Source organism: Rhinatrema bivittatum, chromosome 8, assembly GCF_901001135.1.
Source record: "Rhinatrema bivittatum chromosome 8, aRhiBiv1.1, whole genome shotgun sequence".
Taxonomy (NCBI): Eukaryota; Metazoa; Chordata; class Amphibia; order Gymnophiona; family Rhinatrematidae; genus Rhinatrema; species Rhinatrema bivittatum.
In genome coordinates this window covers 131345919-131362780 of record NC_042622.1, presented here as the reverse complement: position 1 = coordinate 131362780, position 16862 = coordinate 131345919, and the positions used below count along the sequence as shown (strand labels likewise).

The 16862-nt window shown below is 39.6% G+C and overlaps 1 protein-coding gene across 1 annotated transcript in view; it reads left to right on the top strand.

Annotated features, from left to right (window-relative positions):
* Positions 1 to 16862, top strand: part of CACNA1B (calcium voltage-gated channel subunit alpha1 B) — a 1161590-nt gene that overhangs the window by 976240 nt on the left and 168488 nt on the right. Inside the window, exon 26 of the mRNA XM_029613506.1 lies at positions 15759 to 15855. Coding sequence (XP_029469366.1) covers positions 15759 to 15855 — 97 coding nt within the window. The remainder of the gene's footprint in view (positions 1 to 15758; positions 15856 to 16862) is intronic.

The following is a 16862-nucleotide window of genomic DNA, read 5'->3' as shown; positions in this document are numbered from 1 at the left end:
AGGTAGACTCTTAATAAATTTTGTTTTAACATTATAACATTATGGAGGACTATTTTTAAGAAAAAGAAAAAATTCTAACAAAATATTTTTGAATAAATTAAAACTTTAAGAAGGTGAATGATCGAGAAGACCGGTTAGTGTCTTGGTTAAAGTCACATAACGTCAGGCTTGCTGACACCTTCTATAGCTATTATCATAAAATTTGATTTGGTTCCACCTTGATATTGACAGAATTTGGTTACGGTGGATAATTGTTGACTCCTTTTGTTAATAGATTTCAGTTACCCCAATATTGACTGAGTAAATGTCACATCAGGACATCCTAGGGTGGTAAAATTTCTAGATGAAATAAATGACTGCTACATGGAGCAGTTGGTCCAGGAACCAACAAAAGAGGGAACCATTTGAGACCTATTTCTTAGTAGAATGCAAGATTTGGTGTGAGAGGTGACAATGATAGCTCCGCTCGGCCACAGTGATTACAGTGTGATCAAATTTGACTTAATGACTGGGAGAACATTAAGTAAATCTATAGCTCTAGCATTAAGTTTCAAAAGGGATACTCTGATAAAATGTGCAAAATAGAAAAAAAACTGAATGTGCAGCTATGAAGATTAAGAGTTTATATCAGGCATGGTCATTGTTTAAAAATATTATCTTGGAAGTCCACTCTAGATTTATTCCACGCATTAAAAAAATTGAAAGAAAGGCCTGATGACTGTCAGTATAGTTAAAAGGTGAGGCAAAAGAGGCTATTTTAGCCAAAAAAAAAACCTTATTTCAAAAATTGGAAAAAGGATCCATCGGAGGAAAATAGGAAAATGCATAAGCATTTGGCAACTTAGATGGAAAACATTAAGAACATACAAACATGCCATACTGGATCAGACCACGGGTCCATCAAGCCCAGCATCCTGTCTCCAACAGTGGCTAATCCAGGCCATAAGAACCTGGCAAGTACCCAAAAACTAAGTCTATTCCATGCTACTGTTGCTAGTAATAGCAGTGGCTATTTTCTAAGTCAACTTAATTAATAGCAGGTAATGGACTTCTCCTCCAAGAACTTATCCAATCCTTTTTTAAACCCAGCTACACTAACTGCACTAACCACATCCCCTGGCAACAAATTCCAGAGTTTAATTGTGTGTTGAGTGAAAAAGAACTTTCTCAGATTCGTTTTAAATGTGCCACATGCTAACTTCATGGAGTGCCCCCTAGTCCTTATATTATCTGAAAGAGTAAATAACCAATTCACATTTACCCATTCTAGACCTCTCATGATTTTAAACACCTCTATCATATCCCCCCTCAACCTTCTGTTCTCCAAGCTGAACATTGATAAAGCAGGCTAAAAGAGAATTTGAAAAAAATACTGGCCACAGAGGCAAAACTCATAATAAAACCTTTAAAAAAATATATTTGAAGCAGGAAGCCTGTGAGGCAGTCAGTTGGACTCTTAGATAATAGGGATGTGCATTTGGGAGAACCAAAATAGGAAATGAGATGACATTTCCCTATTCGTTTTGGGGTGTCTACAAAACACCCCAAAAACTAGACACATGCCTAGATGTCACGGATCACTCCGCCAACAGCAGGGGCTGTTTTTAAAATCGGAGTTGGGGTGGGGGGGGGGAGAGGTTACTCATTGAACCTAGGTCTAGGCCCAAAGTCGGGGCCTCACCTAAGGAATAGGTTGAGACCCAAAGCAGGAGCCTCACTCTGTCTGAGCATGACTCCGGTACCTCGGCTTAGGCCTAGGCCTGAATCCAGGGCCTTGCCTATGAATAGGCCAAGTCCCAACACCAATGGCACCAGTAGTCCCTGTCACATGATAGAAGCAAAGGGTAGCCAGTGCCATTTTGAAAAATGGTGGCTTTTGAGTCTGGGAGCAGAGGGCTCTCTCCCAGGCCCCCACTAGACCACCAGGAAGAATTTAGTGAGTTTGGGGAGGGGTCAGGAGGGTGGGCTGTGGGGGTCTGGCTCTCAGGAGAAGTACTTTTTTACAAAGGGGAAGGCCTGGAGGGACCTGTGACCAGGGGTTTATTTTATAAAATATTACTTTTTGGTGGGAAACAGCCATCTCCAGAGAGGCAGGAAGTCTCCAGAGACCCCCCAGGTTGCGCTGTACCTGTGCATAATATTTGCAAATTCTGAGAAAAAAAAATAACAGAAAAAAATTACAAAATTTCATTTTCTTTTCTATCATTTCATCTCAAAAATGAAATGAAACAACATAGCCAATGTCATTGAAATTGTCTATGTCATTTCAAACGAATGCATATCCTAGAAATTACCAGTTTGCCAATATTTCCACCAGTTTATCCAATCCATTTCCAGGTCATTGAGACCCTCCTAGTACTTCACCCTGAACATCCCCCCTATTCACTCAGATCTCCTACTCAATAACAGCCGACAACAGACAAGTCTTATATAAATTGTGCTAGATAATTAGCAGATGTAGAACTGCACAGATAAGATGCTTAATATATTTGCATAAATATTTTATAAAATAGCAACTTATGCGTATATTTCTTGGCTCTGCCTAGGAATGCCCCTAGACTGCCCCTATTTTGTGCTTAAAATTTTACATGCGTAATTCCTTTGAAAATGACCTCAATAGCTTTTGGGAAGAGGAGGGTGAGACAGACCTGATCATCGCTCAGTGGTGACATGTAGGGCTCTATTTTTAAATTACCAGCAGGACTGCAAGCATATTTTCAAAGGAAAATCCTCCCTTTGAACATTTGGCCAATGGTGGGACAGCAGGTCCAACGTACCCACGTGCATTTATTCCTGCTTCCAAGCAGATGCAAATGAACCCATGGAAAATCCCCGAGGGGCTTTCATAATGAAAGGCCTGTGTGGACCTTTCCTCCCCAACCTCCCTCTGCAGCCAGCTCCATCCCTCTTTTAGACGTTGGTAAAAATACTTGCACTGTGAACAGCATGGATACTGTTATCCACAAAGGGGAGAGAGAGCTTTCAGTGGTGCTTCTCCTTGTGGGTAACAGATGTTTACCTGTGGGGAAAACTTTGACAATTGGCCTTTTCAGGGAGAAATTTTCAAAGGAACTTCTCTGCGTAAAACATTGTGTTTTTTACATGCAGAAGTGGCCTTTTACAAAATTGCCCCTCAGTATGTGGGTAAACTTACATATGCATGTAATGTTCAAAAGCAAACTTGTGCATGTCAATCCACTTTGAAAACTGGTATAACTTAGGGCCATATTTGCTAACTTCTTTAAAGTGGTCTGGTTGAAAATGACCTTCTTAGTGAGTGGATTCAAAGCCCACAATTGCATAGCTATGGAGGGAGCACAGGTACAACTGAGGACTGTCACTGCAATGAGAAGGGGAAATCCCCTGGGTAGCTGCAGATGAAGGCTCGTGGCTCTTTTACCCCATGGAGATTGCTTTCCAATTTAGCTGTAAGGAGGAGACTGCCAAGCAAACACTAAAATCAGCTGTGAGTAGCATTTCTTCCAGCTGAAGTATAAATGTAAATATTTTATTTTTTTTAACTAATTATGCTCAAAGCCTCTAGTCTCCCATGTTTCCACCTTTGCAGAATACACTAAAGGTTCCAATAAGGAATTTAGTCCCTCAGAGCAATCATCCTAAATAGAGAAATGTCTCAGTCTGGAGCTATTGCCAGTATTGCTGCTTTGTCTAGCAGCGAGAAAATGCAACTGCCTTCTCTCACATTGATTCTCTTGGAACTGCTAACCCTTACTGCAGAGTCTATTCATAGATTGTTGCAGGAAAGCAAGGGTTGTGAGTATAGCTTATGACATGAGCATAGCCAGGACCTCTTTTGTGTTTGGGCCCTAGTGTCAGAGGCAGCAGGAATCAAACCTACAGCTGTTCAAGGCCGGGAAATCCTGCAGCAAAGCCACTGGTTCATCAAGCAAAGCAGAGTTAGTGAGATCCACATCTGGCGGCTTCCTTTTGGGCCTGTATTAGGTATGTTCCAACTTGAGGACTGAATATAAGGAGCTCTAGCCTGACACAACTGTCCAACTGTCTTCATGGAGTTTGCCCTGAGAAACCAATGTTCATTCCTGGTTCCTGCTTCCTGTCTGGTAAGCCCTGGCAGCCGGCTGCACACAAAGGGCCTAACCTGCGGGGAATGGTGGCTGCTTCAGGCAGAAGATCATCTGTCCCAGAGAGCTTGGCCTCTCTGAGGTAAGCCCTTGCTGTTGGCGGAGTGATCCGTGACATCTAGGCATGTGTCTAGTTTCTGCATTAATCTTCCCATGGCCACTGAAGCTAAAAAAGCAGGCAGGATCTAGAAAGAAGATCCAAGACTAAAAATAGCTGCAAACCCCAAATCAGTGGGGCAGAGTGGTGGAGGACCCAGCACTGAAGAATAGTATTGCCACCATGAAAGGTAGCTAGAAGTAGATTTTCATCTTGAGATGATCCATGAAGCTGAGGCCCATTGTGAATATGGAAAACCCCCAACATGCCTGAAAATGAAGGTAAGATAATTTATTTCTTATAAATGTAGTAACTAAATGATACATGAGCTTATTTTGAATAAAACGTTTATGTTCCTATCTTTTATAAAGGTGTAGAAAATAACCTACACTGCTGTTTCTAAGTGGAAAGGAAGCTGTAGAACTAGGGGTCATGATATGAAACTCCAAGGGGATTGACTCAGGGCCAACATCAGGAAATATTTCTTCAAGGAAAGAGTAGTAGATACATGGAATGCCCACCCAGAAGAGGTGGTGAAGACAAGAACGATAATGGAATTAAAAAAAGTGTGTGGTACACACTGCAGATCCCTTGAAGCTGGAGGATGGAAATGAAGAAATAAGGCAACCTGTCTTAACATTAGGTGTAACATTTCTGCATGGGGTAGCCTGCACAGAGGGGCAGTTACTACCCTTAACAGAAGGCATGGGGTAGCCTGCACAGAGCGGCAGTTACTACCCTTAACAGAAGGCATGGGGTAGCCTGCACAGAGCAGCAGTTACTACCCTTAACAGAAGGCATGGGGTAGCCTGCACAGAGCGGCAGTTACTACCCTTAACAGAAGGCATGGGGTAGCCTGCACAGAGGGGCAGTTACTACCCTTAACAGAAGGCATGGGGTAGCCTGCACAGAGGGGCAGTTACTACCCTTAACAGAAGGCATGGGGTAGCCTGCACAGAGCGGCAGTTACTACCCTTAACAGAAGGCATGGGGTAGCCTGCATGATGCGGCAGTTACCTCCCTAAGCAACTTACTGGGCAGACTGGATGGATCATTTTGAAGTTTATCTGCCATCATTTACTATGTTTTTATGTAAATTATTTAATGATAAGTCTGCGAAGAGCAAAACAAACAAGTTTTACAACATGACAAAACCTTGCTTTCAGGTGAAAAAAAAAACCAGGTCCAATGCAGGAAAGACATGGACCTTAAGATGATCTCCCACGCCCCTGGGAGTCTGAACCTCTAAGTGGTGATGCGTGGCACCAAACCTTAAGGGATTTCAGACTCAATAGAAGAAGCACAGCAGGACAGAGGCAGCAGATGGAGGAGCAGCAGTATAGACGCGACTCTATAAACTCCAGCAGAAAACTCTGAGAGACCCAGCAACGACAGACTGTTTTTATGACTAAGGAATCTGTATGCTTACGTGAATATATAGTTGCCAATTCATAGAGATCACCACCTCTTCCTTCTGTGAGTGAACAACAGGGACTGGATCTCTCCATTTGGATCTGCCGGGTACTTCCGAGTGACTCAGATTGACCATTAACAGAGACAGGATGCAAGGCTCAATGGACCACTGGTCTGACACAGCGTGACACCCCATATGTTCTTAAAAAATCATAAGCAGACTTGCATGAATTTTGCTATTTAGATGGCACCTGTAGAATCAACAAGCTGTTCCACAGAACTCTGACCAAGATTCATCATTTTGCTATAAAGTTTGCATGGATAGCACCCGCGATAAATGTATTGCACACACAATATTTTGCCATCACAAGCTAAAAAGTGCCCAGACAGGCTTTTCCACATTTTGGGCTGCTCCTGGTGAGAGAGAGAGAGAGAGACTCTTTATAAGGATCTTATATAAGTAAACTATTTATACCACTGAAGGAGGGGCAACTACTAACTAGAGATGAGGTTTTGGTGGTGGTCTAGCAGAGTGCATCAAACTAGGTCGAGAGTACAATGTACAAATCGCATCTTTGTGTAACTTATCTCACTCCAAATCAAATCAAATCTTCACTGATGTGTACTGTGCTGTTCGTATCTCTGACTGTGCATGTAAAACTGCCCCCCAAAACCTCACCTCGAGTTACTAGTTGCCCCTCCTACAGCGGTATAAATAATTGACCAATATGTGTATTTCACTAAAGGCTCTCTCTCCCCTCTCCTCTTCTCTCTCTGTCCCTCTCCTGCCCAAAACAGAATTTGCAATTTTTAGCACAAATCCCATTCAGGCATATTGCACAGTATAACGCCATGAAAAAAAGTGTAGTTAAAACCCATGATAACGTTTGTTATGCTATAGCATGCAACACTAAGCACACCCATTTCAATTTATGCCACCCAAACTGCTCCCATTCGGGAAAAGTTTTAAAATTTGCATACACATTTCACGATGCGTTATTTATTGCAGGCATTATGGCATTATCATCGGCATTAGGACCCTAACACCTGCGATAAGGCCCTAACACAATTTGATGAATGACCCCCTAAGTCTGTAATTGCTGAAATTGTTTGTGCTAATCCTGGCATTAATGATAACCTTCTGAAGTGTTGGAGAGCCCTGGGCCTCAGCATTGGTGAATTGCCACTCTTAGGAAGGATCTTGGTGTTTAAGCATTTCCCTTATGAGGCAGAAGAACATCGGTGTCTAAGAGATCCCAGTTGCCAAACCTATAAACCAAAGCCCCTCTAGAAAACAGGCATTTTTCCCTTTTTAAAATGTTTTTGGCTAAATTATTTAATTATTCTGTAAACCTCCCAATGCAAAGAAATAATTTGGAATATTTCTACAACATCCAGTGGGTACGTGTCCCTCACAGTCCTCTTATGTTAACAATCAACCTAATAAATGAAGGTTGACCGACGTGCCGCAAATGCGCAGTAGAGAGCAGCTCTACTGCGCATGTGCGGGCGAGCACATCGGTCTTAGGCAGCGTCAGGAAAAAAAAAGCATGGCGGTGGCAGCAGCGGGCAGCAGCGGCGGCGGCGGTAGTGGCAGTGGGCAGCGGGCAGCGGCGGTAGCGGCGGCAGCAGGCGGCAGCCAGTAGCGAGGGAGGAGAGAGAGAGAGGGAGGGAGTGACTGAGTGAGAGGGAGGGACTGAGTGGGAGGGACTGAGTGGGAGGGAGGGAGAGATTGAGTGAGGGGGAGGGACTGAGTTAGAGGGAGGGAGGGGGAGGGAGGGACTGAGTGAGAGGGAGGGAGGAGTGGGTGAGTGTGTGGGAGGGAGGTAGGGGGTGGGGAAGAGTGAGGGGAGAGGGAGAATGAGGGAGAGGTGAGAGACAGGGATGTGAGTAAGTGGAAGGGGGAGAGGGAGAATGAGGGAGAGGTGAGAGACAGGGATGTGAGTAAGTGGAAGGGTAAGAAGTTGTGGAGCAGAGAAAAAGGGAGTGGAGGAGGGCTGAGGGGGAGGGGATGGGATTGAGAGAGGGTGGGGAGTGACTGAGGGAAGGGGAGAGAGGTGGGAGTGACTGAGGGAAGGGGAGGGAGGTGAGAGTGAGGGGAAGAAGGCAGTGGGAGACAGAGGGTGAGTAAGACTGAGTGGAGGAAAGGAGAGGAGTGAACGAGGGGAAGGGGGAGAGAGGGGGAAAAAGTGTAGAAGGGTGCTGTGTTAGAAAATGGACTGAAAACAAAATGTAATGTAGCCCGTTTTAACGGGCTTTATGGCTTGTTAATAGGATAATCAAAGGATGGAACTTTGTTTTTCTAATCTGAGAGGTCCATATTCAGTAAGCTGGTGAGTGATAAAGTTACCTGGATAAACTTACCCAGCTTAAAGCTATCTGGTAACTTTACTAGGACAACTTTAGGACAGCTATTTGTACAAACTGACTTGTCCACACAAATGTAGCCGGCTAGCACTCAATAAGGCACTATCTATCAAATAAGTGTAACTCCTGGCTGGATGGATCCCTCAGATGGCACCTAGGGGCATATAGAAAGAGAGATGGACCCTATCTGCTCTCAGTCTCCATGGACAACATCACAAAATCTGAGATCCAGGGCTCCCTGTTGGAGAGAGCGTAGTTTCAAGGCCCTTTTGCATTAATTCCATTACAAACCCGTTTTCCTCACTGTAAACAGCACTGATAATAGTCACAGTCTCTGGCATTCAAAAATCACTCTGAGAACCTGGTTTCCAACTTATTTACTGATACTTGATTAGATGACTGAAGACTATTTACAGCACTCAAATCAGATTTGAGTGCTGGTAGAAGAAAGCTTAATAAATTTGTGATCTCACTCCTCTAGTAAAGTCTGTGGTTCTCTCCGAAAGCCAATTCCTTAACACATGCTCTCCTTTTCTTCCCAGTTATTCAGGTTGAAGGATGTTCAATCCTCCTTCCAGTCTCAAATGTTATCACACATCTTCTCCCCATTGTAGAATGGTTAGAATAATCCCAATAATTTATTAGAACATAAGTCCCAATTCTCATATCTTTCCTGAAGTCGGCTTATATATTTTAGATCTCCTTATGAAGTATCAGATGGGCAGTCTCCTCTCAAATGCAACGCACTTGAGTCAGCAGCAAGTACAGTTTTTAAATATTTTCAACTATTTTCCTTCAGCAAGGGACAGGGCTCCACCTCTCAGATGTAACCATCAATCCTCAGGGTCTTCTTAGGTGAAAGACGCCTCTTCCCAATAGAATAGAAACTGATTCCCTGGTACCAAGGGAACTCAGTTTCAGGTGAAACTAAATATTCTTTTACAAACAGGATAAACACAAAAAAGAGACAGGAAGCGTGAAAATATTTCCTTGCCTCAAAACTGAGGAGATAGTACAAAAGACAGATACTTTTAATGTTGAAATTCCTCTGCTTCGGGTCACTAACAGGTCTGTCCCCTGATGGAGTGATATAACTCTGCCAGAATCTTCCCTACCCTTGAATTAACCACACACAGGGCCACCTAAATCCTCTGTGAAAAGTTTGCACAGGGATCTGACAATGAAAATCTAAAAAAATGGATTAAAAGAGCAAAAAGCAATTAGAAGTAGGTCAGATTTACAAGCTGACCCACAAAAGAGAAAAATAGACAACTCTTCTGGAATAAACCAGCAAAACAAAGGACAGGAGATCCAACTAAAATTACCACAACCTATCTAACCAAAATCCCAACTAAAATCCACGCTCCTAAGATTGTGCTTGGTGGTGATAAACAGCTGGATCATACCATGTGCAGCTCCTACATGGGGTAGTAAAACACAAAACTCTCTTCACTAGCACTCTCTTTAAACCTCCTCAGCCAGTTAGTACATTTCTTCTGGTAAGGAACCAGGGTTCCTTACAACTCTCACCACACCTTTAACTTTCCTTTTTGTCCAAGAAATTATCTGGTGAACACAAAAGGAATAGATGCCGTTATCTTTTCCAAATACTTTATTGATGCAGAGACGTTCCAGATAAATTGCCCGACTCTGGCCGAGTTTCGCGGCCTTCTAGCCGCTGCCTCAGGGGCTACAAATAAACAATCAGTATTGAGCAAATAAATATCTCACAATAGATATTGAGCAAATAAATATCTCACAATAGATATATTATTAAGATCTTATAAATATTAAAAAGAAATTTATATAAATCAATAAACATCTTTTTTAAACATTATAAAGATCTAAATTTAAAATCAGACTAATGAATTTCAATAAAAAAGTTAAAATACATAAATACACATAGAAATAAATACATAAATAAATAACAGTGACGTTAGACAATAACCTTTAGACAATACTTTACCTCCAAAATTCAAATCATTAATAATGTTTGATCCACTCAAATCAGATAATGTGCCAACGATGATAAAACAACTAGAAGAGAAATAACCACCATTGCAATATGTGTCAGTTTCACAAAAAACTTAATATATTTCAAACAACAAATTACCACATATGCATATCTCAAAATATGATATTAAAATAAACCAGCACACCAAATAGTAAAACTATTGTAAAAAATTAATTAATTATATAAAAATCTGTCATACAAAAATCTATTATATAAAAATTATTATATAAAAATACAATAAAAATTCAGCTAGAGAGTGTTTCTAACATCAGAGGATGTTCTGACTAAAAACAGAATATATAACAGCGAACTGCTAATAATGTATAAGATACTCACTTAATGATAAGCTACCGCTAAAAATAAAAAACGTAATAAGCTATTAATTATAATAGAGGCTAACTATCAATGATACAAAAAACTTAGAAATATTGATGTTTAAATATGTATCTAAGCTCAATTTTGCATATGAACCACAATCTTCGCTATTTAACTAGTATAAACCACGCTTTGGTAGCCATTTTCAAATGCTAATTTTGGCGCCAAAAATTCTTAACAATCTTGACAAACCAAAGCTAAGTAAGTTCTCAATTATATGGAAAAAACTCTATAGATAGTATGAATTTGAATTTAAAATAGCAAAGGAATAGTTAATATATCGATTTTTACACTTCACTAAAATTATGCACTGCGGTCTAAGGAATTAGTGTTATCGGAATCCTCTCTAGTGCGAACTAGTGATGGCTGTGTTTGTCGGCGTTGCGGTTGCAGAAACCATGTTCATGTTATCTTTAGATCCAGAATTATATTCCAAAGTATGATCTCTGCTGTGCAACAATTGCAAGCCTTGTCTCAATAAATAATTTAAAGCACCAAATTCGAAGAATCAGATAGTGTCTAAACAACAAAATATATAATTAAAAACTACTGCTAGAGTCAATAGCAGAGATCATACTTTGGAATATAATTCTGGATCTAAAGATAACATGAACATGGTTTCTGCAACCGCAACGCCGACAAACACAGCCATCACTAGTTCGCACTAGAGAGGATTCCGATAACACTAATTCCTTAGACCGCAGTGCATAATTTTAGTGAAGTGTAAAAATCGATATATTAACTATTCCTTTGCTATTTTAAATTCAAATTCATACTATCTATAGAGTTTTTTCCATATAATTGAGAACTTACTTAGCTTTGGTTTGTCAAGATTGTTAAGAATTTTTGGCGCCAAAATTAGCATTTGAAAATGGCTACCAAAGCGTGGTTTATACTAGTTAAATAGCGAAGATTGTGGTTCATATGCAAAATTGAGCTTAGATACATATTTAAACATCAATATTTCTAAGTTTTTTGTATCATTGATAGTTAGCCTCTATTATAATTAATAGCTTATTACGTTTTTTATTTTTAGCGGTAGCTTATCATTAAGTGAGTATCTTATACATTATTAGCAGTTCGCTGTTATATATTCTGTTTTTAGTCAGAACATCCTCTGATGTTAGAAACACTCTCTAGCTGAATTTTTATTGTATTTTTATATAATAATTTTTATATAATAGATTTTTGTATGACAGATTTTTATATAATTAAGTAATTTTTTACAATAGTTTTACTATTTGGTGTGCTGGTTTATTTTAATATCATATTTTGAGATATGCATATGTGGTAATTTGTTGTTTGAAATATATTAAGTTTTTTGTGAAACTGACACATATTGCAATGGTGGTTATTTCTCTTCTAGTTGTTTTATCATCGTTGGCACATTATCTGATTTGAGTGGATCAAACATTATTAATGATTTGAATTTTGGAGGTAAAGTATTGTCTAAAGGTTATTGTCTAACGTCACTGTTATTTATTTATGTATTTATTTCTATGTGTATTTATGTATTTTAACTTTTTTATTGAAATTCATTAGTCTGATTTTAAATTTAGATCTTTATAATGTTTAAAAAAGATGTTTATTGATTTATATAAATTTCTTTTTAATATTTATAAGATCTTAATAATATATCTATTGTGAGATATTTATTTGCTCAATATCTATTGTGAGATATTTATTTGCTCAATACTGATTGTTTATTTGTAGCCCCTGAGGCAGCGGCTAGAAGGCCGCGAAACTCGGCCAGAGTCGGGCAATTTATCTGGAACGTCTCTGCATCAATAAAGCATTTGGAAAAGATAACGGCATCTATTCCTTTTGTGTTCACCTGACGGTATCATAGATCGCCTACCTCTTTGTTTCCAAGAAATTATCTGTACAAAAATTTTATGTACACAAATTTACTTGGACAAAAGGGGAAAATATTTTAAGGAAAATACTTATGTGGGTAAAAGCCAGTTTTGCCAGATACATTTTGAATATGAATCTCTGAGTGACTGTGATAAGAAAAATTCTATAGCACTTTTCTTACCAATAAATTTAGTTTTGTTTTAACAATAGTTTCTTGTCTAGTAATTCTTCATGGTTCTACACTCTCTGAAAATGACAACTGGAACTTTTATTTAGTTAATTTAAGCTAAAGTATTTCCAATCTGGTATAGTGCAGGTTCAGTGCTGCTCATGGCAATGTGGGAGACCTGGATTTGGTTCCTGAATCTGGTTTGTGCTCCCAAGTCAGCAAAGACTCAAGGATGAGCAAAGACAGTGCTCACAGCTTTTGACTGGAAGGGAATTGCAGCCATTGTATGAAAGTCACACCTATAGAGGAGGTATATACACACACACATCGAGTACTGAAGATGGCCCTCTACTGAATACATTTGCTGCAATGGCTGGTTATATAGAGGGAAAAGTGGTGGGGCTCTAATTAGTATTTATATATATATATATATATATATATATATATATATATATATATATACATACACATATGGCCCATGGGGCCTCAACTTCAGGCATCCCTTTTCAGCAGTGACAGTGAAAAGATGTGGGACAGCTTTACCAACTGGGCTAAGAGCTTGGGTGTGGAGCAAAGTGAACCTGACCAAATCAAGAAAGAAGATGCAAACCTTGAGATTAATTTTTTTTTTTAAACAAATTGAATCTGGGACGCAAATATCAAAATATCCTCTAATGCTTTCATTGTATTATATTTAGCTCAGGTTGCCAAATAAGTTTATTTTATTTTTTCAAATGAAACACTATTTATTGCAGTGTTTTATTTAATCTATTTATTTAAAACATGTATATACTGCATAATCAGACATGTAGACTAGTAATTCTTGAAACAGAAAATGACGTTTTAGTCTCACATTTTTTTACAGCACTTACTATATGTATTACCCCTGATTGCATGCATTTTTGAAAGATGCTGTTTTCCAGGGACAATCAGCGCTTGCAGAGATGAGTCTCAGTTTTGTAAACCATCTGGAATATTACGCATCTTGTTAAAAAGTCTCATTCACCCCCTTTTTGCAAATGTGCCGCAAAATAATTCTGTTCCCTCTAATCCTGCTTATATATTAGAAATGATACAGAGAAGGCAAAAAGGGGATGGAATGACTCCCTTATGGAGAAAAGCTAAGCAGATTAGGGCTCTTCAGCTAGGAGAAGAGGTGATCAAGAGGGGTTTATGATAGAGGTTTATAAACAGGTAAATAGGGATCAGTTATGTACTGTTTCAAATAGTTCAAGGACTAGGGGACACTCCATGAAACTGTTAGCAGATTTAAAACAAATTAGAGAAAGTATTTTTTCAGTCAACACACAGTCAAACTGTGGAATTTGTTGCCAGAGAATGTGGTCAAGGCATCTAGCCGAGCTGGGCTTAAAAGATGTTGAACAAATTTCTAGAGGACAGGACCATTAATAATTATTAACCAGGTAGACCTGAGAATTGCCACCTCTTACTTCTGGGAATGAGCCCTGGGGAATGGATCTCTCCTTTGGGATTCACTGGGTTCTTCCCAGTCGCCTGGACTGGCCACTGTCAGAGACAGGATGTTGGACTGGATGGATCATTGCTCTGACCCAGGATGGTCTAACCTAAATACACCAATCTCAAGATGTTTTGCTTTGATAAATTCAGCCCCAAAATGTGACATAAAGTAAGTGACAGCATGTAATAATCATTCATATATAAAATAAATGAACCTGGGAATACAAGTGAGAATTGTAGCATTGAACTGAAAAATCGATATCCAACATTATCTATAATCCAAGGATTTACAATCAGATGGGGTTTAGTGGCAACAATTTTACACTCTATCAGGGACTTGATTATTTATTTACCACATTTTTATTGTTGATCATGATCCATTGAGCCTTGCAAAACGGAGAGTGCCTTGTGGATAGGCAACATTTTGGGTCTTAATACTGGGGCACAAATTTTCATCCTTACTGTGGTCATACTGGGAGTGTCCTTAAAAGCAGTAATAGGTGCTGCTGATTCGGTTGTAGGGATCAAAATTCATTTCACTGTTGTCCAGGTTCCTCTTCCTGCAAGGCTCAATAAAGGAACCAGGATTTCCTCTTCACAATTTTCTGGCTGTACAAGTTCAAGCTCCATATATTTTACTTTAGTGGACTGTGTAAGATAAACAGAAGTTGAAATCCGAAAGGGTCAATCAGGACCTCCTCTAACCCATTAGAACAGGGATGGCCAACTCCGGTCCTCGAGAGCCAGAAAAAGTCCAGGTTTTCAGGATATCCACAATGAGTATGCATGAGACAGATTTGCATACAATGGAGGCAGTGCATGAAAATCTATCTTATGCATATTCATTGTGGATATCCTGAAAAACAGACCCGTTTGTGGCTCTCGAGGACAGGAGTTGACCACCCCTACATTACAAGTTCCTTTCTGCCTTAATTGATGGGAGTGTAGGAGGACATCTATTTTCTTTTTATCTTGTTTTAAATATTGACTCATTTGCATCAAACACTAACCTCTCTCGCATGATGTCAGCGAAAGAGGCTTGTTCCACCAATGTCAGCATGCATTAAATAAGAAAGAATTCACCTTTCAACCATGTGATAGTTCTATACATGTCACATGATTTGGCATGGACCTTGTAGCATGTTAAGGGTAAACGTCAGTGGCGTAACCATGATTCTGCACACCGTGAGGAACAGTCTGCAGAAACAGAAAGCATGCTGCACATCTCTTCTCTTTTGGGTACCATACTTCTTACCTGTCCACCGTGTCACCAAAGAAAATTCTTACATTCCGCCTACTGTGCTCATAACACCATTCAAATCTTAAGTGCATGAGAGAATCTTAGATTTTTTTTTTGTTGTTTTTCTGCAGTGAAACATGGAGTGAACTAGGATGAGAAATCTCATAGTGTTCAGCAGAGAACCTTCTGAAACCTTTTGGATTGTAGGATTTATACCCTCTAGAACTTGCGGGATTCTAAACTTAAAAAAAACAAACTGCTGCCTCATGGGTTTTAGAATTTAAAACTATACAGAATTTCCTGCTTTCTAAAATGCAGATCCTGAAATTTTGATATTTCCTGGAACCAGGAGGTTTTAAGAATACTTTGCCTTCTGACGTTCTAGAATGCCATACCATTTGGAAAAAATGTCTTGGGTCAATCTTACAGATATAAGAGAGAATGGAAAGTCAATGTTTTGTTTTAAGTAAAAGTCCTGAAGGTTTCATGAAGAAGCTGGATTTCTATAGCTTCTCCTGACCCTGAGGGGTGATGCGAGGAGGAGAGTAATGGAATTGAATTGCATATTTCATAGTCATTAATGCTTACCATGATTGCTATGAGGGACTGAATTACTTTAGTGTTTGTTCATTTTTCCTGTGTAGAGGAAGCAAAGGCAAAGACATCAACACGATCAAGTCTCTCCGGGTTCTCAGAGTCTTGCGGCCACTGAAGACGATCAAACGTTTGCCAAAATTGAAGGTTGGGAAATGACAAAGTTCTCCCGGGCTCAGTGTTATTCTGTGGGGTTGTAATCTCTCTTATAGGTTCATGATGATTTCTCAGTTGTTCAGTACAGACTCAGGCATCTTGAGCTACCAAAACCTATACATCCCTTGAGATTTTGCTATGTTATGCATTAGGTTTCTTCAGATGTCTGGTGTGATATATTATGCTGCTTGACAATATATCATTTGGTTGCATACTTTAAAAATTATTGCAGTATCTACACAGGCAAATATTACTCTTTCCCCTTCTGACCCAGTATGACAATTCTTATGTTCTTATGTGCAAATGATATTTTTTTTAAACCAGTGTATATTAAGGCTTCTTTCCCCATTCTAAGAGCAATTTTCAATCTGCCTGCTTCGGCGCAAAATCCATATTTGTTACCTGCAATTTTTGCCCCAAAAATCCAAGCGACAGTACATGCATGGTTTCAATTTGAAAATTTAGTTTTTCACCTGCTTTGAGCATGCAATTTTCAAAGAGCCCCTGCAGTGGCAGCCTATACAGGCATTTTTTTTTAATGACGTGCTTTGTCCACCTTTTTGATGGGGAAGCTAATTAGGTTGTTCCCCTTTGAAAACTAGGAGCTGCAAAGTCCATGTGCTGAAAGATTCTGCATACTTTGCACCTGCTATTTGTGTTGGTGGCCAAACAAAATAGCCCGTATAAAGTTGAAAATGAACTGTACATGTGCTAGTTTCCTCCTTTGACATAAACAGGAATAAGCACTGTCAAACCTTTTAGCTGCTTTTGAGGAAGGCAATTTTTTACCCTGTGAAAATTATCCTCCTTACCTAGGTAAACTGGCCCTCCCCTAATCAAGCTAAAAGTATGCGTGATCTTCCACAGTGTGCGTACTTTTAGTTCTGCTGCGAGACAGTGTTGCCAGAGGTGTGAGTAGCTATGGGAGGAAAACCACATGCATAGATTGGATTTTCAAATCTAAGCATGTTTTTTTACACTGAAATTCCACTGTGCAA